This window comes from Vulpes lagopus, chromosome 7, assembly GCF_018345385.1.
Source record: "Vulpes lagopus strain Blue_001 chromosome 7, ASM1834538v1, whole genome shotgun sequence".
Taxonomy (NCBI): Eukaryota; Metazoa; Chordata; class Mammalia; order Carnivora; family Canidae; genus Vulpes; species Vulpes lagopus.
In genome coordinates, this window is record NC_054830.1 from 22587266 (window position 1) to 22610423 (window position 23158).

At 40.6% G+C, this 23158-nt stretch overlaps 1 protein-coding gene across 3 annotated transcripts in view; it reads left to right on the forward strand.

Moving 5' to 3' along the window:
• The window catches only part of CACNA2D3 (calcium voltage-gated channel auxiliary subunit alpha2delta 3), an 833484-nt gene that overhangs the window by 309601 nt on the left and 500725 nt on the right, over positions 1–23158 (forward strand). For all 3 annotated transcript variants that reach the window (XM_041762548.1, XM_041762549.1, XM_041762550.1), the window contains exon 5: positions 18831–18993. In XM_041762548.1, the coding sequence (XP_041618482.1) occupies positions 18831–18993 (163 nt within the window). The remainder of the gene's footprint in view (positions 1–18830; positions 18994–23158) is intronic.

Consider the following 23158-nt stretch of genomic DNA (forward strand, 5'->3'; position numbering starts at 1 on the left):
AATAAACTTAAATAAAAAGGACTTCAGATATTGCATGCATTAAAGAAAATAAAGCAGGGTATTGGGTTTGTTATTGTCCAGCATGGTAGCCACTAAGCACGTGTGGCTATTTAAGTCAGATTAAAATTTATTAAAATAAAATCAAGTTAAAAAGTAAGTTCTTCAGTCACACCAGTGACATTTCATATGCTCAATAACCATAAGTATCTGGTGGCTGTTATATAGATAGCGCAGATATAGAATATGTCCATCATTGCTCAAAGTTCTGTTGCATTGGGCTTGACAGTGACTGCAAAGATATATAGCCAGAGGTGCTTAGGAAGGCTTTCTGCAAAGCTAGATTTTATGCTCAGACCTAAAGTGAGCCATGCCAAGGTCTCGGGGAATAGCATTCCAGGCAGAACAGACAATAAATGCAAAAACCCTGAGATGAAAGTGATCTTGGCCAATTTCAAGATTCAGTGATGGCCAGTGTCTCTGATTGAGTTGGGGAGGCAGGAGAGAGTCTGGTGAAGTATGATCCTGGGTTTTATCCTGCACCATTGGAAGCCATTGCTTAAGCAAAAAACAGAGACAGCTCTGTTTAATTTCTGAAGGATCATTCTGGCTGCGAGTGGGGAAGTGGAGTGGCAGGGTTAAAAGCAGCACATAGAAGGCTTTAGAAATCATTTGATGAATGAAAAAAAAGTGATGAAAGGACCCAACCAAACTAGGGTGTCCATTAGTCTGACATCTCTTTAGTAGGGCTTTGGCCTTGATAGAGCTCACAGAGGGGTTTCCAGCTGCCTTGAAAGATCTCGTATCATGATGTCAGATCAAGTGGTCAGCCAAATGAACCCCATGGCACCCTGAGCCCTCAGGGTATGAGAGTTCCCTCAACATTACCCCCTTTCTCTCAATGTCAGAGGTTGGCTCACTGCTGGCTGCCCTCAGCTCTTCTGAACTCCTACCATGTTTGGGGGATCACTGCAGGGCATTGTTGCTGTGTGTGATATTCCTTCCTTCATATTCCTTCATTAATCTGTGATGGGCCAGGCATTGTATTTGGTGCTAGGATTACAGCGGCACAAGAAGCAGCAGCTGTGGTCTCTGCAAACATATATATCACACACTGTAGATGGAGACTCTTACCCAGATAATCACGTGGGTAAGTGTGTAATGACCCCCGGATAAGTAAGCAGTTCAAGAACACCTAGTGGGGATATCCTCAGTCCGAGAGGTTAGAGGAGCTGCCCTGAGGATGTGATAATTGGACTGGATTTAAGGAGGAATAGGGATTAGGGAAGTGGCAGCTGGAGAAAGTGTTTGGGACAGAGGGAACAGCATGGGCAGAGGCCACGTGGACCACAGGGCAATGGACAGGCTAAGAGACCAGTGAGGCGGAGGTGGAGGGAACAGAGGAGAGGTGGTGCTAGTTCTGGGGTTGGGCAAAGTGAACAAAGAGACACCAGCTGGAAAGCCCACCACTGGGGAGTGGAAGATGATGGTGCTCTTGCCTTGCTTTTTCAAATGCTTCCCTCTGTCTGTCTGCCAGTCAGCTCTACCACGATAGTGGCTTCTACCATCTTGTCAAAATCCTGTTAGCTAGAACTAAATGAAATTGCCAATAAACAACCATTTTTGATTGACAAAAAAAAAAAAGGCAGCTTTGTACAGTACAACCTGATACTGAGTGCTTTTTGTTTTTCACCCTGTATATGCCTCACAATAACTCCACTGTAACATGAGTGGTTGTAATTCCATTTTACGGACGATGTAATGGAGAGGTTGTGGCTAAGCAGCAGAGCTGGGATTTGAACCCAGCACACTGGAGTTAAGTGCTCCCACTCCAAGGCTCTTAAAACTAAATGCCAAGTGGCCAGCTAGCTTGCAGGAAGCCTCAGCCCAAGGCCTGCATAAGTAGCTTGCGAATAGCCCGTTAATACTTGTATTGGGGTATTCTCAAGCGGCCAGAGATTCCAGATGGCTGGGAGGGGGATATTCATTATCTGGTTTTTTTCAAAGGACGGTGACACTTGGGGAATTATAAATGAGTTAATGTAACATTAATACCTAGAAATACTCTGGAACAGATCATTAAAAAATCAATTTTCACACATGAGGAGAAGATGAGATTATTGAGTAGTAACCAGACGGCACTAGACCTTCGGAGAGGGGCACGGATGAGTAGCAATATATGTCGCTTCCCCACAGGATACGCCTGCACTGGGAGTTTGGTATTTGCTTGGCTCATTTGGAACTAATATTCCTAGTAATTTTTATTTTTTAATCTAAGTTGTAAAAAGCTGGCCATCATCCCAGAGCAGAGAAGGGGGAAAAAAAATGAGGAAAAGAGGAGAGAACCAAAACATATTAAGAGCCTGCTCTGGGCACTGTGCCCATTGCTTTTGTATGTTTTATCCTATTCAATCTGCAGAAAGATCTTAAGAGGTAGGTGTCACCATTGCCTTTTCACAGACAAGGAAACTGAGTCACAGAGCTGGTAGCGTGCCTTTCGGAAGCAAATGTGGTTTCAGCCCTGGGCATCAGGCACCAAAGCCCCCCCTTCTCCTTCCCATACCCGGCTGGTTTCCTGCTTCATGAGTGGAGCATAGCATGAAATCTAGGCAATGGGGTCCTGAGGTGGAATCAGGAGGCCCGCACAGATTGCCCCGCTGGCTGGGAACTGAGTTCCAGGTGGGGAGTGGGAGGGCTCTTCCCGAGGGGTGGTGAAACATGAGAATGCAAGTGGTACAGACAGGGAGTGCTGTATCCATGCATGCGTCCCACCATCTGACTGAGGACGTGTGGGCACTGGGCTCGGTGCCGGGGATGGGGGTGTGAGAAAGGAGCCTGTCTCTGGCTGGACAGGGGCTCCTGACGTCTTGGGATGCATGGGTGCCAGCCTGCCTTTAGGGGGCTCACCACCAAACCAACCCTCTAAGGACTTCCCAAGGATGAATAAGAGCAAATGCTGGGAACGAAAGAGCCCCAAACCCCACTGATTTCCTGAGTGGGGAGAGGCGATGAGAGCAGGCAGGGTAACCAGCAAGGGGAGAGGCGGCAGGGGAGTGAGAGAGCCCTGCACCTCACCTTGCTGGTGAGTGAACCTCGGCTGCCTTTTTTTTTTTTTTTTAAGATTTTATTTATTTATTCATGAGAGACATAGAGAGAGAGGGGCAGAGACACAGGCAGAGGGAGAAGCAGGCTTCATGAAGGGAAGCCTGACATGGGACTCGATCCTGGGTCTTCAGGATCACACCCTGGGCCGAAGGCTGCACTAAACCGCTGAGCTACCTGGGCTGCCCCTCGGCTGCCCTTGATTGAGTTCTCGCCTGTGAGAGGAGCTGATGTGCAGCTGTGAAGGAGCTCATAGTCGCCTCACCTTATAGGTGAGGGAGTTTAGGCACATGACGATCGGGTAGGGAGAGACGGGGTGATGGGGCGGACAGGTCTGGGGCTGCGTAGAGCCCGAAGGCAGTGATGGGGCCGGCCAGGTGCAGAATGTGCACAGGACAGGGAGCAGCCTGGGCTGGAGGTGCGCATCCCTGTGGGCCCTGGGTGCTGAGGTAAGTCTTCCTGGGAGGTCCTTGGGGGTCCTTCATCATCAGGCTGTGATGAGGGTACTAATTAGGACTCAGTGCTTGCAAGGAACAGAAACCCACTCAAGTGAGCTCAGCGGAATTTATGATAAAGACCGAGAGGAGAGACTGCCTCAGGTAATCCCAGGGCCCTGCTTCTGCCTGCCCGGAAGGGTTGGAGACTGGGGCAAAAGCCTTCTGTGGAAACAGGCTTGCTGTTCCAACAGTAGCAAGAGGTCCATGTGGCAAGAGTGGGGTGAGGGGCTGTTCAACGTGCAGGAGACCAGGTGGGCAAGGTGGGCAGCAGCCAGACTGCAGAGCCTTTCAAAGCCCAGGGAAGGGCTTTTCCTGAGGGTGGCAGGAAACCACTGGGGAGTGACACAGTCTGATTCACATTTCTAAATAATCACTGACTGCTGCCTGGGTAGATGGCAGGGGACAAGGAGTTGGCTGGAAGCCCAGCTGATAGGCAGTGGCCACAGTCCATTTTGAAGGGACAGTCACTGTGACATTTAACTTTGTGTCAACTTGGGTAGGCCACAGTACCCAGCTGTTTGTTAGGTCAAATACCAGTTTCGATGTTGCCTTGAAGGTATCTTTCAGATGTGATTTAACGTCTACAGTCAGTGGACTTTGAGTAAAACAGATCACCCTCCATAACGAGGGGCACTTCATCCAATCAGCTAAAAACCTTAAGAGCAAAGACTGGAGGGAGAAGCATTCTGCTTCCATGTGCAACATGAAAACCCTGCCTGAGTTTCCAGCCTGCCTGCCCTGCCCTGAGGAACCTAGACTCAAGACTGCCGTAGCTTATCCTACAGATTTTGGACTTGCTAGTTCTCACAGTCAAATGAGCCAATTCCTTTAATAAATCTGTATCTCCCTCTTGCCCGGTTCCCTCTCTCTACTGGTTCCGTTTCTCTGGAGAACCTGGACTAAGGTAGACACTTCCTACTTGGGTACTTGCTTTCCTAACCATGTGTTCTGGGCCCAACATTAGGCTGGATTTTACCAGTTGGAGTTGTCCTCAGATCAGTGGCAAGTAGGTAAGAGAGGCACAGGCCCAGCTCCTAGGGAGTTCAGTGTTGGTCGGTTCGATGGGACACACACATAAGAAACAACTGGAGAACCTTACAGGCAGGATTTAATTAAAGCCAAAATGTGTGGAGCAGATACTTCCCGCCCATGAAGCAGGCCCTCTGTGGTGGGGCCTTGTAGTGCTGTTATGCAACTTACCCCTCAGGAAGGGGAAGCGGAAGTCACCCTTGGAAAGAGTGTGTCTCAGCCTGGGCTGCACATTGCGATCACTTGGGAGAGGCTGAAAAAAAATACTGCCTTGGGATTCAGATGTAATTGCTCTGAGGCTTGGCTTGGACATCTGGATGTCGCAAAGCTCCCCAGCTGGAGTTGAAAAGCACTGCCTTAGGACATCTTCTTGACTAGGAGATGAGCTGGCTTTCACCTGGAAAGAGTAAAGAGGGAACCAGGGCCGGGCTCAGAACACTACATGTCTGACCAGCTGCCTGTTTTTGTAAATAAAGTTTTATTGGAATACAGCCACACCCATTTGTTTATGTATTACAGTTGGCTACTTTTGCTAAAACAGCAGAATTGAATGTTGTGACAGAGACTGTCTGGCCTGCAAAACCTAAAATATTTACTATCTGGCTCTTTACAGAAACAGTTTGCCAACCCCTAAACTAGGAAGCGATGAGTTTTCAAGGACGTGGGTGGCGTGGGAGAGGCTGGGCCACCATTACTGAGACAGCATATGGTCCTTGGGTTGAGATACGGCCTCGGAAGCCTTCTCAATACATATAGACAGTCGCCACCAACCAGTCAGAGAGCTCACACAAACTGAAGCCTTTTTGCCATCTAGTGATATTTCCCGTTGAAACTTTACATGGTGATGGGAACCTAGTTGAATCAAGAGACGGCCTGAGCTGTTGGATTCTACAGCTGACAGAGGGGTAGAGCAATGAATTATTTTCCCTGCCAGCACTAATATCAGAACTGAACTGGACATACTCTGTGACAGTGACGCTGAAGGTGAAGGACTTTGCAAGTTGGGGATGCCCAGACAGCCCTTGGGGAAGCTGCAAGGGTGGTGGAGGTACCACAGAGCTCCTGCTTTGTCCTCTTGGTCTTATGGTGGTTAGTATAGACCATCAATTCCAGCCCCTTCTGGAGTCACCTTTACTCCATTGCTCTGGATACCCTTTTCTATCTGAATATGTGACACTAGTTGTGTAACAGTACAGCTTTGGCCTCCTATAGCTTCCTTTTCCCCAGGCCATGGGGAACACTGCTTATAGCATGATCTTCCTTTTTTTTATATATAAAGATTTTTCATTTATTCATGAGAGACAGAGAGGGAGAGGCAGAGACACAGGCAGAGGGGAGAAGCAGGCTCCATGCAGGGAGCCTGATGTGGGATTCGATCCCAGGACTCCAGGATCATGCCCTGGGCTGAAGGCAGGTGCTAAACCACTGAACCACCCAGGAATCCCTAGCATGATCTTCCTAACCTGCTGAGAACATTCCCCAGAACCACATGGCCCAGGAGGGCTAACTGTGAAGATGAATCTTAGGAATGTACTTCCTTTGGGAGACCTTGTGACCTCATGGATTGTGATGGTCATTTGATCAGTTATTTGGCCAACAGGTGCTAGGTGCTGGGATGCAACAGTGAGTAAACACAGTTCCTGCAATTGCAGAACTAGTCTCATGGGGTGGGGGCTGCTTTAATAAAACATTGCATGAGGACTTGTAAACTTGTAAAGCGCCCCCCCTCCCCCCTCCCCTGTGTAAATGCTGAGAAGGATGCCTACTGGATCAGTTGTATTTGAGGACTACTGTGTATGACACCTCTCACCCCGGATATTCAAAGTGTACATAGTCTACTCTCAGAATGGGTTAAAGGCCCTGAGAAGTCCCAAAATGAAGAAATCTCCTTGCCCTTCTTTAAACCCCAGCTCTTTCTGCATTTCCCAAACTTTGCTTACCATGGCATACATTAAAAAAATATTCCTTATGAATAAGCCAACGGAGTGGCTTTCTGTTGCGCAGGTCATAATTTGGAAATGCTGCTTTGGAGCACTGCTGAGAAGTGATGCAACACCTAGGTGTGTGCAAAGTGAGCCCCTGGAATGCCTGAGGAATATATGTCACTTTTATTCCGATTTGCTTTTATTATTATTTTATTATTTTTGTAGTTTGATAATGTGCATGTTAGAGTAATAGTTGGTAGGTAGTACACGTGTGTTATAAATAGAGTGGGGAGTGCAACTCAAACTTTTTTGAAAAAGACTTTTTTTAGAGCAGGTTTAATTTATGATAAGATTGAGAGGAAGGAAAAAAAAAAAAGATTGAGAGGAAGGTACAGAGATTTCCCACACATTCCTGTACATGCACAATCTCCCCTGTTATCAACATCTCCTACCAGGAATGGTACATTTTACCAAGGATGAACTGCATTGATCTCATCACCCAAAGTCTATAGTTTATCTTAGGGTTCACTCTTGATGTCTTACATTCTCGGGGTTGGACAAATGTATAATGATATGTATTTATCATTAAAATATCATACAGACTATTTTCAGCATCCTAAAAAAACCTCCATGCTCTGCTTATTCATCCCCTTTGCCCCTATCCTTGGCAACCACTTATCTTTTTACCGCCTCCAGAGTTTTGCCTTTTCCAGAATGTCATATGGTTGGAATTACACAGTACTTAGCCTTCTCAGATTGGCTTCTTTCACTTTGTAATATGCACTTAGGTGCATATTGTCTTCTCATGGCTTGATAGCTCATTTCTCTTTAGTGCTGAATAATATTCTATTGTCTGGACATATCACAATTTAATTGTTAACCTACTGAAGGATATTTTGATTGTTTCCAAGTTTTGACAAGTATAAATAAAGCTGCTATAAACATTCATGTGCAGATTTCTATGTGGACAGAAATTTTTATTTCTTTTGGGTCAATACCAAGGAGCATGTTTGCTGGATCATATGGGAAGCCAATGTTTAGCTTTGTTAAAAGAAAAAAAAAAAACAAAACACCAAACTGTTTTCCACAGTCACTGCAGCATTTTGCATTCCCACCAGTAATGTAAGAGAGTGCCTGCTGCTCCACATCCTTGTCAGCATTTGGTGTTGTCAGAACTCTGGATTTTAGCTACTCTACTAGGCATGTAGTGGTATTTTGTTGTTTTCTTTTGCATGTCCCTGATGACATATGAAGTAGAACGTCTTTCCACATGCTTTCTTGCCATCTGTATATATATCCTATGTGGAGGTGTCTGCTAAGGTCTTTAGCTCATTTTTAACCCAGTTGTTAGTTTTCTTATTATTAAGAGTTTTTGATATATTTTGGATAACAGTCCTTTATCACATGTGACTTTTGCAAATATTTCTTCCCAGTCTGGTCTTCTCCTTCTTTTGACTTTGTCTTTCACAGAGCAGAAGCTTTTAATTTTAATGAGGTCCAGTTTATGAATTACTTTTTCCATGCATCATGTCTTTGATGTTGTATCTAAAAAAAGCATCACCAGACCCAGGGTCATCTATGTTTTCTCCTGTGTTATCTTCTAAGAGTTTTGTAGCTTTGTGTTTTCTATTTAGGTCTCTGATCCATTTTGAGTTAATTTTTGTGAAGGGTATAAGATCTGTGTATAGATTTTTTTTTTTTTTTGGATGTGGATATCCAGTTGTTCCGGCACCATTTGTTGAAGAGACTATCTTTGCTTTGTCAAAGATCAGTTGACTGTATTTATGTAGATCTATTTCTGGGCTCTCTATTCTGTCCTATTGATCTGTTTGTTCTTTTGCCAATACTCTGCTGTTTTGATTATTGTCATTTATGGAAAGCCTTGAAGTCGGGTAGCTTCATTCCTCCAACTTAATTCTTGTTCAGTATTATGCTCCAGAATTTTAGCAAGAGAAGTGCTTGATTTATTTCAGCCAGAAATTTTTTATTTTGAAAATCTTATTTTTGTTTATTTATTATAGAAAATTTTATTTTTTCTTTGGAAAATCTCAGAACACCCGACTGCAGGGGTTGGCATACTACAGCCCATAGGCCAAATCTATTTTGTAATTTTGTAAAGTTTTGGTAAATAAAGTTTGAATGGAGCACAGCCAGGCCCATTCTTTTATGTATTGTCTGTGGCTGCCGTCTGTCATGTTACAACAGCAGAATGGAGGAGTTGTGGTAAAGAATCCATAGCTCACAAAGCCTAAAATATTTACCATCTGACCTTTTAGGGAAAAAAGTATGCCTACACCTACCCCTGCCTTATTAAATCACTTTTAAACACTTACTCATTGTGGCTTGGTGCCATGCTAGGTTGTGGGCAATAACACACCCTCATTTTGCCCCTAGTGTATTTTGCCACGTTTTGTACCTTGGTTTAGTGTCCTTCGTACCCCACCACACTTAGTAGGTTATCAGATTTACTCACAAAAGAATTAATGTACTCTGACCCCACGGGTGACAGAGATTCAGAAATACTGAGAGGGAGTAAATACATCTTTTCCTTGATCATATAGACAAAGCCACTGAACCCCATAATTATAGCAAGGACCAAGCAATGATTCTTCTTGTTTGCACTGAGTCAGCCTTTTCAAAATCAATACAGAATGGACAAATGGATTTGGGGAGGAGGCACCAAACTCCCAGTGAATGATGAGCATTGTTGAACAGAATCCTGCCTGTGTTTTTCATCCTTCCTTCATTTGCATTCTGGTCTGTGAGGATTATTCAATTAAATGGCAATTTAGAAGCTGCCTTCAGAGAGCCTGTATGTGAACCATGATTGTACTGGCCTTCGCCAAGCTGGCTGAGGCTGTGTGTGTTAATTTAAGATTTTATTTATTTATTTGAGAGAGAGCATGAGAAAGAGAGAGAGACATCACAAGCAGTAGGGAGGGTAGAGGGAGAAGCATACTCCCCATTGAGCAGGGAGCCCAATATGGGAATCGATCGCAGGACCCTGAGATCATGAGCTTAAGGCAGATGCTCAACCGACTGAGCCACCCAACGGCCCAAAGGCTTACATTTTTAAGAGCATCATAGTATTATGTGAAGCACTTGGGTCTGTGGAAGGTTGAGACTTCCATTAACATGGAGCTGTGGGAGGAAACTCCACTGACATGTTTCCTTCAAAGCAGAGCCTTTGAGAAGAAGGGTGCTCTCCCTTGGTGTGGACAGTTCATGGGCTGGTCAAAGTGTCTGTGCCTGGTAAGGTGTTCCCTTGGTTCATGTTTCAGCAGAAAGATGTGATTTCTTTTGTTTTGGAGTGTCATATCATAGTAAATTATGTTTTAAAAATTAGTTGTGGTTGGAATTTATTAAACTGAGTTTCATTTCTATAAAGTTTTGATTTCATAATTTAGAAAAGTTGAAGTTTTGTGACTTAAATTTTTATGCATGTTTTGAATTATAGGAGTTCTTTACATATTCTGGGGATAAGTCATTTGTTTGATGAATTGTTTTTCCTCAATAATTTTTCAATTTTAAAAAATAAGAGTGAATTTAATTATCAAGATTTTTTAAAGTCTAAATTATCAGTTTTTACAATTTTAAGTGCTTTGTATATCCTAAGAAATCATTGCCTACCTGAAGGCTACAAAGATATTTATCATTTTTGGTTTGTAAGAAATATTACAGGTTTAGTTTTTACATTGAAGTCTGTCATCCATCTTGAATTAATATGTGTGTTGTGAATTAGAGGAGAGGATGTTGTTTTCATTGGTTAGTCATTTGTTCTAGCACAATTTGTTGAAAATATTTTCCCCATTTAATTATGTAGGCACCTTTACTGAAACTCAGTTGACTGAGTGTATGGCTTTATTTCTGGACTCTCTGTGTTCCATTGATCTGTTTGTCTATTCTAATGCCAATACCACACTGTTTTGATTAATTACATAGTAATTAATAAAGTAAGACTTAAAATTGTGAAATGTAACTCCTTGGACTCTTCTTTTTTCAAAATTGTTTTTGATATTCTAGATCCCTTTCATTTATTTTTTAAAAATTTTATTTATTTATTTGAGAGAGAGAACAAGTGGGGGAGTGAGGAGGGAGAGAGGGAGAAGCAGACACCCCACTAAGCAGGGAGCCCGATGCTGTGCTTGATCCCAGTACCCTGGGATCATGACCTGAGTTGAAGGCAAAGGCTTCCCTGACTGCCATCCAGATGCCCCTGGATCCCTTTCATTTCTACATGAAGTTTATAATTAACCTGGCAGCTTCTAGAAAAAGCCCATTGAGATTTTGATTGGGATTTCATCGAATTTTTAGATCAAATTGGGAAGAATTAACATCTTAATACCACGTTCTCTAATCCTTAAATAAGGCATCTCTTTTCATCTATGTAAACCTTTTTAAATTTCTCACAGCAATACTTTGTAGGTTTTAGTAAACACGTATTACACATAATTTTAAGAATTTATACCTAAGTTTTCAGGTTTTTTATACCATTGTAAATGTTACTATTCTTTCTATCTTAAATTCCAATTGTTCTTTGTTAGTATATTGAAATACAATTGATTTTTGCATATTGATCTTATATCCTTTGACTTTGTAAACTCACTAGTTGTAGTATATTATGTGGATTCCTTAGGATTTTTCTCATAGACAATCAAGCTTTCTGCAAGTAAAGACAATTTTTTCCTCTATGGCATTCATTCATTCATTGATTCTTTTTTTTAAAGATTTATTTATTTATTTATTCATGAGAGACACATGGAGAGAGAGAGAGAAGCAGAGACACAGGCAGAGGGAGAAGCAGGCTGCATGCAGGGGAGTGGAGATTTGATCCCAGGACTCCAGGATCACGCCCTGGGCGGAAGGCAGGCGTCAAACTGCCGAGCCACCCAGGGATCCCCAGATTCATTGATTCATTCATCTTACTCCAATTGCTAGGACCACCAGTACAATATTACACAGAAATAGTAACCCACCCTTGCCTTGTTCCTGATCTTAGGGGGAAAAATACTCAGTGTTTCATCATAAATATAATGTTAGCTATAGGTTTTTGTAAGGTACTCTTTATTAGATTGAGGACATTTTATGCTATGTCAAATGTCATACAAGTTTTTATGAACAGAAATTGAATTCTTCCAAGTGCTTTTTCTGCATTGATTTGGTCATGTGATTTTTGTTTCTTCTTTATTCTTTTAATATGATGAACTGTGTTGATTGATTTTTCAAATAAACCAACCTTGAATTCCTGGGATATGTATAATTTAGTCATGATGTATTATCCTTTTAATTATAGCTGGTTTTGATTCAATATTGCATTAGCATTTTTGCATCTAGGTTAACAAGAACTGTAGGTGTGTAATATATATCTTTAAATGTTCATGTCTGATTTGGTGTCATATGCTGTCCTCATTAAATAAGTTGGGAAATAGTCTAATTTTCTGAGTTTATATAAGATACTTTCTATTTTTTTCCTTACATATTTGATAGAACTCATCATTTAAGGCATCTCAACCTGGAACTGTTTGTTTTAGTTTGGCTGGTAACTGTGAACTCAGGTTTGTACTTTATATATATAGAGAGAGAGCCACTCATATTTTATATTTCTTCTTGTGTCCATTTTGGTAGTTTCTGTTCTTCAAGGAATTGGAATTTAACTCAAGTTATCAAATATTAGCATCAAGTTGTTTGTAATATTTCTTTATCCTTTCATTATCTGCAGGATCTATAATATTGTTTCCTCTTTTATTCCTGATACTAGTATTTTGTACTTCCTTACATTTTTCTTTATCAGTCTAGTTAGGGTTTTAAAATTTCATTAATCATTTTAAAGTACCAACTTTTGATATTATTGATTTTTTCCAGTTATTTTTTCTATTTTTATGGTTTCTGCTTTTATCTTTATTTCATTCCTTCTTTTAACATTGAGTTTCATTTCTTCTTTTTCTATCTTTCTACAAGAGTATCTTTGACTATTCATCTTAAAGTTTTCTTCTTTTCTATTATAAGCTTATAATCTGTACATTTTCCTCTAGACTGTTTTAGCTGTATCTGGCAAATATTGATTTTTTTCATTTTTATTCATTTCAAAATATTTTCCAATTTCCCATGTCATTTTCTTCCTTGACATATGTATTGTGAAGTAGTGTGCTGAATAATTTTTAATCTTTGGGGTTTTCCTAGATACCATCTTTTCTTAGATATCATTGATATTTTTCATATCATTATCATATATTGACTTCTAAAATTAGCCCATTGTTATCAGAGAACATACTATGTGGATTTCAGTCATTTTAAACCTATTGAGACTTGTTTGGTAGCCCGGTGTGTGATCTGGAAAAGAATGTGTATTCTGCAGTGCTGGGTGTAGAATTCTATAAATTCAAGAAGTCACAATGGTAAATAATAATATGTCACATGACCATGCCCCAATAAATGTCCTTAGCACTTCATCTTTATCAAGCCTCCCTGTGGGAAGTGTTTTAAATGTATTGGCACAGTTTATCACTGGAAGAATTAGTGCATCTTATGCACCAGAAGATAACTCTTGGAAATCTGCATCTGGATTCCTGGGGACTTTGTCCCATGGGATCTATTCTCTTGGCTCATTTTTCTGTATATCTTTTCACTGTAAGAAATCTTTTCAAAGAACTAACTTTGGTTTCATTCATTTTCTCTATTGATTTCCTGTTTTCAGTTTCATTGACTTATGCTCTGCAAATAAAAACAGAGTTTTATTTTTCTTCTGGTTATTTTGGTTTTAATTTGCTCTTCTGGTTATTTTGGATTTAATTTGCTCTTCTTTTTCTAGCTCTCTAAAGTATAAACTTAGATGATTAATTATTTTTTTCTTTCTAATACATGTGTTCAGTGTATAAATTTTCTTCTAAGCTTTGCTTTTGCTACATCTCACAAATTTAGTAAGTTGTATTTTAATTTTTTTTTTAGCTTATAGTTCCTCAAGACTTCTTTTTTGGGGCAGCCCCAGTGGCTCAGCGGTTTAGCGCCACCTTCGGCCCAGGGTGGATCCTGGAGACCAGGGATTGAGTCCTATGTCAGACTTCCTGCATGGAGCCTGCTTCTCCCTGTGCCTCTGTCTCTGCCTCTCTCTCTCTCTCTGTCTCTGTCTCTCATGAATAAATAAATAAAATCTTAAAAAAAAGACTTCTTTTTTGACCTATGTATTCTTTAGAAGTATGTTCTTTGATCTCCAAATATTTTGGGATTTGTCTAGCTATCTTTCTGTTACTGGTGTTTAGTTTAATTCCAGTGTAATATAGAAGCAGACATTGTGTGATTCCTATTCTTTTAGATTTGTTAAGGTGTGCTCTGTGGCCCAGAATATGATCTATCTTGGTGATTGTTCCATGTGAATTTAGGCAGAATGTATATTCTATTGTTGTTGGATGAAGTATCCTATACATGTCAATTATATATCATCGATGGGGCTATTCAGTTTAACTATATTTTTACCAGTTTTCTGCTTGCCGGATTTGTCAATTGGTGATAGAGGGGTATTGAAGTATTGTGCATTCATTTACTTCTCCTTGTAGTTCTATCAGTTTGTACCTCACATATCTTAACACTATGTTGTTAGATGTATACATGCTAAGGATTTTATGTCTTCTTGGAGAAATCACCCCTTTACCATATTGTAATGCCCATCCTTTTCCCTAGTAAATTTACTTGCTTTGAAGTCTGCTTTGTCTGAAATTAATGTGTCTACTTTGGCTTTCTTTTAATTAGTGTTAGCATGGTATATCCTTTTCTGTCTCTTTTCTTCTAATCTATCTGTTTTTTCTATATATATGGTGAATTTTTTGTAGGTAACATAGAGTAGGGTCTTGTTTTTTTCATCTACTCTTAAAGTTTCTGCTTTTTAATTGGTGTATTTGGACCATTCACATTTAAAGTGATTATCAATATAGTTGAATTAATATTGCCATATTTGTACCTGTTTGTTGATCTTGTCTGGCTCTTTTTCTTCCTGTCTTCTGTTTTTTTTTGCCTTCCCCATATTTAATTGAGCATCTTATATGAATTAATTTTTTCTTCTTTCTTGGTATATGAATTATGCTTCCTTTGAATATTATTTTAGTGGTTGTTTCATAGTTTGCAATATACATTTACAACTAATTCAAACCCACTTTCAAATAACCCTGTACCACTTCATGGGTACCACAGGTAGCTTTTAACAGAGTGTTCCCAGTTCCTTGCTCTTTTTCCTATAACACTGCTATAATTCATTTCACTTATCTGTAACCTATATCACACAACAATTTATTTCTATTATTATTTTGAATGAACTTATCTGTTGGTCAGTTAAGAATAAGAAAACAACTTCTTATCACTGATTTCTGCTCTAATCTTTATTAATTCTCTTTTCCTGCTGGATTTAGGCTTTATTTGGTGTTCTTTTTCCAGCTCTTTTGGTGTAAGGTTAGATTGTGTATTTGAGACTTTTCATGTTTCTTTAGAAAGGCCTGTATTGTTATATACTTTCCTCTTAGGACTGCCTTTGTTGCATCCCAAAGATTTTGAACAGTTGTGTTTTCATTTTCATTTGTGTCCATGAATTTTTTTGAATTCTTCTTTAATATCCTGGTTGACCCATTCATTATTTAGTAGTATGCTCTTTAACCTCCATATATTTGTGTTCCTTCCATATTTTCTCTTTTGATTGATTTCAAATTTTAAAGCATTGTGGTCTGAAAATATATATGGTATAATCTCAATCATTTTATACTGGTTGAGACCTGATTTGTGACCTAGTATGAGATCTGTTCTGGAGAATGTTCCATGTACACTCAAGAAGAATGTGTATGCTGTTGCTTTAGGATGAAATGCTTTAACTATTATCTGTTAAGTCCATCTGGTCCAATGTGTCACTCAAAGCCCTTATTTCCTTGTTGATCTTCTGCTGTGATGATATGTCCATTGCTGTGAATGAGATGTTGAAGTCCCCTACTACTATTGTATTATTATCAATTGTTTCTTTAATTTTGTTATTAATTGGTTTATATATTTGGCTGCTACCAAGTTAGGGGCATAAATATTTGTAATTGTTAGATCTTCGTGTTGGATTGACCCTTTTGTTACAATATAGTGTCTTTCTTCATCTCTTATTATAGTCTTTGTTTTAAAATCTAGTTTGATAAAAGGATTACTACTCCAGATTTTTTTTTTTTATATCCATCAGCATGATAAATGGCTCTCCATGTGTTCACTCTCAATCTGGAGGTATCTTTGGGCTTAAAATGAGTCTTTTGTAGACAGCATATCAGTGGATCTTGTTTTGTTTTGTTTTGTCTAATCTGACACACTATGTCTTTTGATTGGAGCAATTAATCCATTTACATTCACTGTGATTATTGAAAGATATGAATTTAGTGCCATTGTTTTACCTGTAAAGTCACTGTTTCTGTATATTGTTTCTGTTCCTTTCTGTTCTTTCCTTACTGTTGGACTCTCCACTCAAAGGATCTACTTTAATATTTCTTACAGGGCTGGTTTAGTATTCACAAATTCCTTTAGTTTTTATTTGTCCTGGAAACTATTTATCTCTCCCTATTCTGAATGACCAGTCAATAAACCTAAAAGGCAAACTGTGGAGTGGGAGAAGATATTTGCAAGTGTCTTATCAGGTAAAGGGCTAATATCCAAAAACTATAAAGAAGTTTTAAAATTCAACTCACAAAAAAACAAAAAAATCCAGTCAAGAAATGGACAGAAGACATGAACATACATTTCTCCAAAGAATGCATATAAATGGCCAACAGATACATGAAAAAATGCTCAACATCACTTGGTACCAGGGAAATACAAATCAAAACCACAATGAGATACCACCTCACACTAGTCAGAATGACTAAAATTAACAACTCAGGAAACAACAGATGTTAGCAAGGATGTGGAGACAGGAGAATGCTCTTACACCATTTGTAGGAATGCAAGCTGGTGGAGCTACTCTGGAATGGAGGTTCATCAAAAAGTTAAAAATAGAGCTACCCTATGACCCAGCAATTGCACTAAGGTATTTATACGAAGGATAAAAACATATTAATTTGAAGGGGCACATAGACCCCAATGTTTATAGCAGTAATGTCCACAATAGCCAAAATATGGAAAGAGCCCAGATGTCCTTTGACAGATGAATGGATAAAGAAGTGGTATATATACATACAATGGAATATTATGTGGCCATCAAAAAGAATGAGATATTGCCACTTGCAATGATATGGATGGAACTAGAGGGAATTATGCTGAGCAAAATAAATCAGTCAGAAAGATGAATACCATATGATTTCACTCATGTGGAATTTAAGAAACAAAACAGATGAACATAGGGAAAGGGAAGGAAAAATAAAGGAAGATAAAAATTGAGACGGAGGCAAACCATGAGAGATGTTGAACTCTAGGAAATAAACTCAGGGTTGCTGGAGGGAAGGTGAGGGGGAAGGGATAATTGGGTGATGGGCATTAAGGAGGGCACTTAATATAATGAGTGCTGGGTGTTATATACAACTGATGAATCACTAATTCTACCTCTGAAACTAATAAAGAATAAGAAAATGAATATTTTATTTTACTTCATTTATTCCTGCTCTAACACTCTTCTTTATGTAAATCAGATTTTTCTGATCTATATCATTTTCTTTATTCTTAAAGAGCTTTTTACCATTTCTTGCAAGGCAGGTCTATTCCCCCAAAATTTCTTAAAATTTTGTTTTGTTTGAAAAGGTCTTTCTCTTTCACTTTTGAAAGACAGTTTTGCTAGATATAGAATTCTAGGTTGGTGGGCCTTTTCTCTGAATACTAAGTATTTTACTTCACTCTCTTCTTGCTGACATGGTATCTGAAGAGAAATGTGGCATAATCCTTATCCTTGTTCTTCTCTATGTAAGATTTTTTTCCCCCTCTCTGGCTTTTTCAAGATTTTCTTTTGGTCTTTTTTTTTTTTTTCCTTCGGTTTGAATATATTATTCCTAGGCGTACATTTCTTTATATTCCTTTGCTTGGTGGTCTCTGAGATTCTTGGATCTATGGTTTGGTGTCTGTCATTAATTTTGGAAAATTCTTAGCCATTATTACTTCAAATATTTCTTCTGTTCCTTTATTTCTTCTCCTAATGTTAATCCCATCACATATATGTTATACTTTTTGTAATTGCACAGTTCGTGAATGTTCTTTTCCCTTTACTTTTCAGATTGGAAAGTGTCTTTTAACATATCTTCAAGATCACTCATTACCTACTTGGCTGTGTCCAGTCTGCTAATGAGCTATTGAAGGCAATCTTCATTTCTGTTACAGTATTTTTGATTTCTTGCATTTCCTTTGGATTTTCTTTAGAATATTCATCTCTCTGCTTATATTATCCATCTATGCTTACCTATTTTCTACTTTTCCTATTAGGTCCTTTAGTATATTAATCATAGTTGTTTTAAATTCTCAGTCTACTAATTCCAACTGTACCTGCCATCTTGGAATACTGCTCAGTAGAAAAGAGCATAAACTCGGAAAGTAGACTGCCTGTGTTTGAATTCTGGCTCTGCTCATCAGCTGTGTAATCTTTAACAGATATATCAGTTCTTTCTACCTCAATTTCTTTGTTGATGATATGAGAATACTCACGAAACCTACTTGATAGAATTGTTAGAAGAATTCAGTGAGTTAACACATGAAAAGCACTAAGGGGGCACCTGGGTAGCTCAGTCATTTAAGCATATGACTCTTGATTTTGGCTCAGGTCATGATCTCAGGATTGTGAAATCAAGCCTCAAGTCAGGCTCCATGCTCAGTATGCCTAAGATTCTTTCTCTCCCTCTCCCTCTACCCTTCTCCCTCCACTAATGAATAAATAAATAAATGCAAAAGAAAAGAACTTAGAATAATGTCTAGCACAAAGTAAGCATTCTGTGTATGTTAGATGATGATGACAGTGACAGTGACTAGGATGATGATGAGACAGCCATTTGTGTCATGTGCCAGCACCCTCCCATCATTGCCTGTCCTATCTCCTCTGCCTGGGGTGCTTCCCCCAGGGCCCCACAGAGCCTGTTCCTCCTGTCCTTCAGTCTCTGCATGAGTGTCACCATAGCACCAAGACCATCCCTGAGCACCATATGTAAACACAGCCCTTTTGCTGCTGCTGTTGCCCTTACCTAGCTTTGCTACTTTTCTGTAGCAAGTATGGCTATGAGTATAGATTTACTTGTTATTTTTTTTTTACTTCCAGTCTCCTTCAACTAAGCCACAAGTAATGCTTTTTAACCTTCTCTTTCAGTATGAATACTTCAATGCTGTGCTGATAAATGAAAGGGACAAAGATGGTAATTTTTTGGAGCTGGGGAAAGAATTCATCTTAGCCCCAAATGACCATTTTAATAATTTGCCCGTGAACATCAGTCTGAGTGATGTCCAAGTGCCAACGAACATGTACAACAAAGGTAAGACTCACTGCTGCTGCTCCTGTTGGAGGGTGGGGAACAGAGGGTATGGGGGACAGCACCTGATGGTTTGGGGTATTGTGTTTTTTGAAAAATACAATTGCAAGCTGGGTGTGTCAGCATCCACTGGATAGGTAAGGTGTGCTTGTTCTGCCTAGGGATGGCTTGCTGTTTCCATAGCTGGTGTTTGCATCAAGCAATCTAGCATGCAATCCAGGAGCCAGCAAACCTTTTCTGTCAAGGGCAAGATAGTAACTAACTTAGGCTTTGAGGGTCATAGAGTCTCTGTTACCATGACTAGGCTCTGCTGTTCTGGCACAAAAGTGTCCATAGACACTACATCCATCAGCAGATGGGGCAAAGTGCCACTAAAATTTTTTTTAATAATAAATTTATTTTTTATTGGTGTTCAATTTGCCAACATACAAAATAACACCCAGTGCTCATCCCGTCAAGTGCCCCCCTCAGTGCCCATCACCCATTCACCCGCACCCCCCGCCCTCCTCCCCTTCCACCACCCCTAGTTCGTTTCCCAGAGTTAGGAGTCTTTATGTTCTGTCTCCCTTCCTGATATTTCCCACACATTTCTTCTCCCTTCCCTTATATTCCCTTTCACTATTATTTATATTCCCCAAATAAATGAGAACGTATAATGTTTGTCCTTCTCCGATTGACTTATTTCACTCAGCATAATACCCTCCAGTTCCATCCACGTTGAAGCAAATGGTGGGTGTTTGTCATTTCTAATGGCTGAGTAATATTCCATTGTATACATAAACCACATCTTCTTTATCCATTCATCTTTTGATGGACACCGAGGCTCCTTCCACATTTGGCTATTGTGGACATTGCTGCTAGAAACATCGGGGTGTAGGTATCCCGGCGTTTCATTGCATCTGTATCTTTGGGGTAAATCCCCAACAGTGCAATTGCTGGGTCGTAGGGCAGGTCTATTTTTAACTCTTTGAGGAACCTCCACACAGTTTTCCAGAGTGGCTGCACCAGTTCACATTCCCACCAACAGTGTAAGAGGGTTCCCTTTTCTCCGCATCCTCTCCAACATTTGTGGTCTCCTGCCTTGTTAATTTTCCCCATTCTCACTGGTGTGAGGTGGTATCTCATTGTGGTTTTGATTTGTATTTCCCTGATGGCAAGTGATGCAGAGCATTTTCTCATGTGCATGTTGGCCATGTCTGTGTCTTCCTCTGTGAGATTTTTCTTCATGTCTTTTGCCCATTTCATGATTGGATTGTTTGTTTCTTTGGTGTTGAGTTTAATAAGTTCTTTATAGATTTTGGAAACTAGCCCTTTATCTGATATGTCATTTGCAAATATCTTCTCCCATTCTGTAGGTTGTCTTTTAGTTTTGTTGACTGTATCCTTTGCTGTGCAAAAGCTTCTTATCTTGATGAAGTCCCAATAGTTCATTTTTGCTTTTGTTTCTTTTGCCTTCGTGGATGTATCTTGCAAGAAGTTGCTGTGGCCGAGTTCAAAAAGGGTGTTGCCTGTGTTCTGCTCTAGGATTTTGATCGAATCTTGTCTCACATTTAGATTTTTCATCCATTTATCTACAAGAACAGATGGCTAAGTTTGACCTGCAGCTGTAGTTTACTGACCTCTGGTATAGTCTTTCTCTCTTCCCTCCCATTCCTTATAATGCTCTTATGGGTTTGGGAGCCCCTAGGGTTGCAACAGAATCAGTTGTGGTCTTTTCTTAGAGTACAAAGCCAGATGGATCTTAATGGGGGCCCCTGTTTTCAGGCTTGATGTAGAAGCCACTCAAATTCAGCCTTCATATAGACTCTGGAGTTCTTTCCCCAAAAATCTCATCTGCCCATGTAAGTTGGAATTATAATGGTCAGGGATGGGCTCTGGCCTCAGACTGGCTCTGGTTGGTCCTGCATTCCATCTCTCTGGCTGCACCCTTTGGCATGCCACCTTGTCTCTTTAGACTTTAGTTTCTACATGTCTAGGATGTGGATAATAATTGTGTCCACATTATTGGGGTGGGTGTGAGGGCTAAACCTCACAAGATGATGTTAACAATGCATTTGAGTTAAGGATGTTCCTCCCTCATCCTCACCATCAGTGGGTAGGAGTTTGCTCTGCCTCATTAGATCCGGGAGGCTCGTAAACAAAGAACCATTGTCCCTGAAAAATAAATCAGAAAGCCATGGCATCTTCAAAATAAAATGCTGTTCCATTGTCTGCCATCAAGGTTTCAGAAACATTGGGGCTGGTTTCTTTCACCCACCCAGTTTCAGCATCACATCAAGTACAGTGGTCCAGAGAAGGGCTCTGGGTTTGAGTCCTATTCTTCCCCTGGCTGGCTTCGTGATCCTAAGAAGGTAGCTTTGTTGCCACAAGTGTCGGTTTCCCTTTCTGTCAAATAGGGATAAGGATATTACCTCCTCCCGGGGTTACTGTGAGGTTCTGGAGTGATGTGTGCACAGCCTTAGCAACAACGGTTGCTCACAGAAAGTGCTCAGTATATCTGACTACCATTGTTATTATTGGAAAATACCGTGAATATAAATTGCATTTCCCTCTCTCTCTCTCTCTCTCTCTCTCTCTCTCTCTCTCTCTCTCTCTCTCTCCCTCTCTCTCCCAATGATGCCAATCTGAACTGTCCCTAGTGGGCTCTGGACTAGACTGTATCCTGTGACCTAATCTTCACTTTGGACTCTTCCTTAGGGCAGATCCCCTAGAACCCAAGCCTTAGAGAACTGAGATCAACCTCATCCAGGGGAGTTTGCCCTAATCCTCCAGGGTGATCGATCCTGTCGGCTGAGGAAGGAAGCCCCCTTCTGTGCAGTGTGGCTGGAAGGAAGCCATCCTCTCAGCATTAAATACATTCTCAACTGAAGATGAAAAATTAACAAGATTTTACAGAGCAGTTTCAGACATAAAGCAATTCAGAATGATCTTTTAAAATATGGCAGCTGCTTCAAGGTTGCTCAAGCCATTAGCACCATTATAGAGATTTAATTGCACCTTGAGCTTTAAAGGCATAATTGTACCTTTCGATGGCAGCGACACATTAGGGACCAGCTCTGCCATTGATCACATAGGCTGCGGAATCATGGCTACGAGGCTCACTAGGCAGTATCCTAATAGATTGCTTGAGCCCGTGGAGGTAGGTAATAATATTTGAAGTCAATTTCAACAGCCCTTGTGGGGCCTGCCTACCACCCCTGCCCAGACTTGGTGGTCCCTCAGTGAGACTGTGGGGTCATGGACCAAGGTCAGCCAGGCGCTATGTCTTGTTTCTGCCAAGCAGTGAGTAGCTGCCCAAGGGAGAGAGGAGGAGACTTCAGGAAAATTCCTGCCTCCATTCCACCTAATTCAAACCAGCCTCAAACAGTCTTTTTTCCCTTTTCAAGCTGCAGAAATGTATTTCATGTTAAGAGGGCCCGCCAACTCAGATCTAGTTATTGATGACATGTACTCGGAACACGTGCTTGGAGCTCGGTCGTTGGCTGGCTGTGACATTCTTAGGTTAGAAATCTTGCCCCAACAGAGGAAACTAATACAGGATGTGCTTTCTGGGCGGCTTGGACATAGCAGAGCGGGTCCATGGCAGAGAGGTTTGATATTTTCTTAGGAGCTGCTGTGCACTGTGCTCCTGGGCGTAGCTTCTGGTCACAGCTGAATGTAACTGGGAAAATCTACCTGTTTTCTGCAATCTGCTTTTCACCTCCTTGGCTGGGCCTTGCAACCAGGTTGTTCAACTAGGTCAGCATCTGCCTGTGCCTGAGGTGCGTTTCTCATAAGCCCTACAAGAGACTGGAGTCTCAGAGTTCATGGCATGTGGGAAAGCGGTCCAACTAACTGTGGGAATTCAAAGAGCCATACTGCAGTCTTTTAGAAATGTGTCTTGGGGTTCTCATGGTGCCCAATGTAGCAACTTCTTTATGAAACCTCTTTAAGAGATGTTGCTGAGTGACTGCCCTGGTATCCCTAGCCTGTGCATCTTTTGTGATGTGACATTGGTTTATTTCTTTGTTTCAGCATTGCTGTATTCCAGAAGTCCACTGCATACTTTATTTTTTCTTTTCCACTTGGAGCTTTCTGAGGGCAGGGCACCCTGCTGCTTCAGCCTGGTGCTCCACTTTGCCCCAAACACCATGCTCTTCACTTACTGGGTTTTCCAGAGATGGGGGAT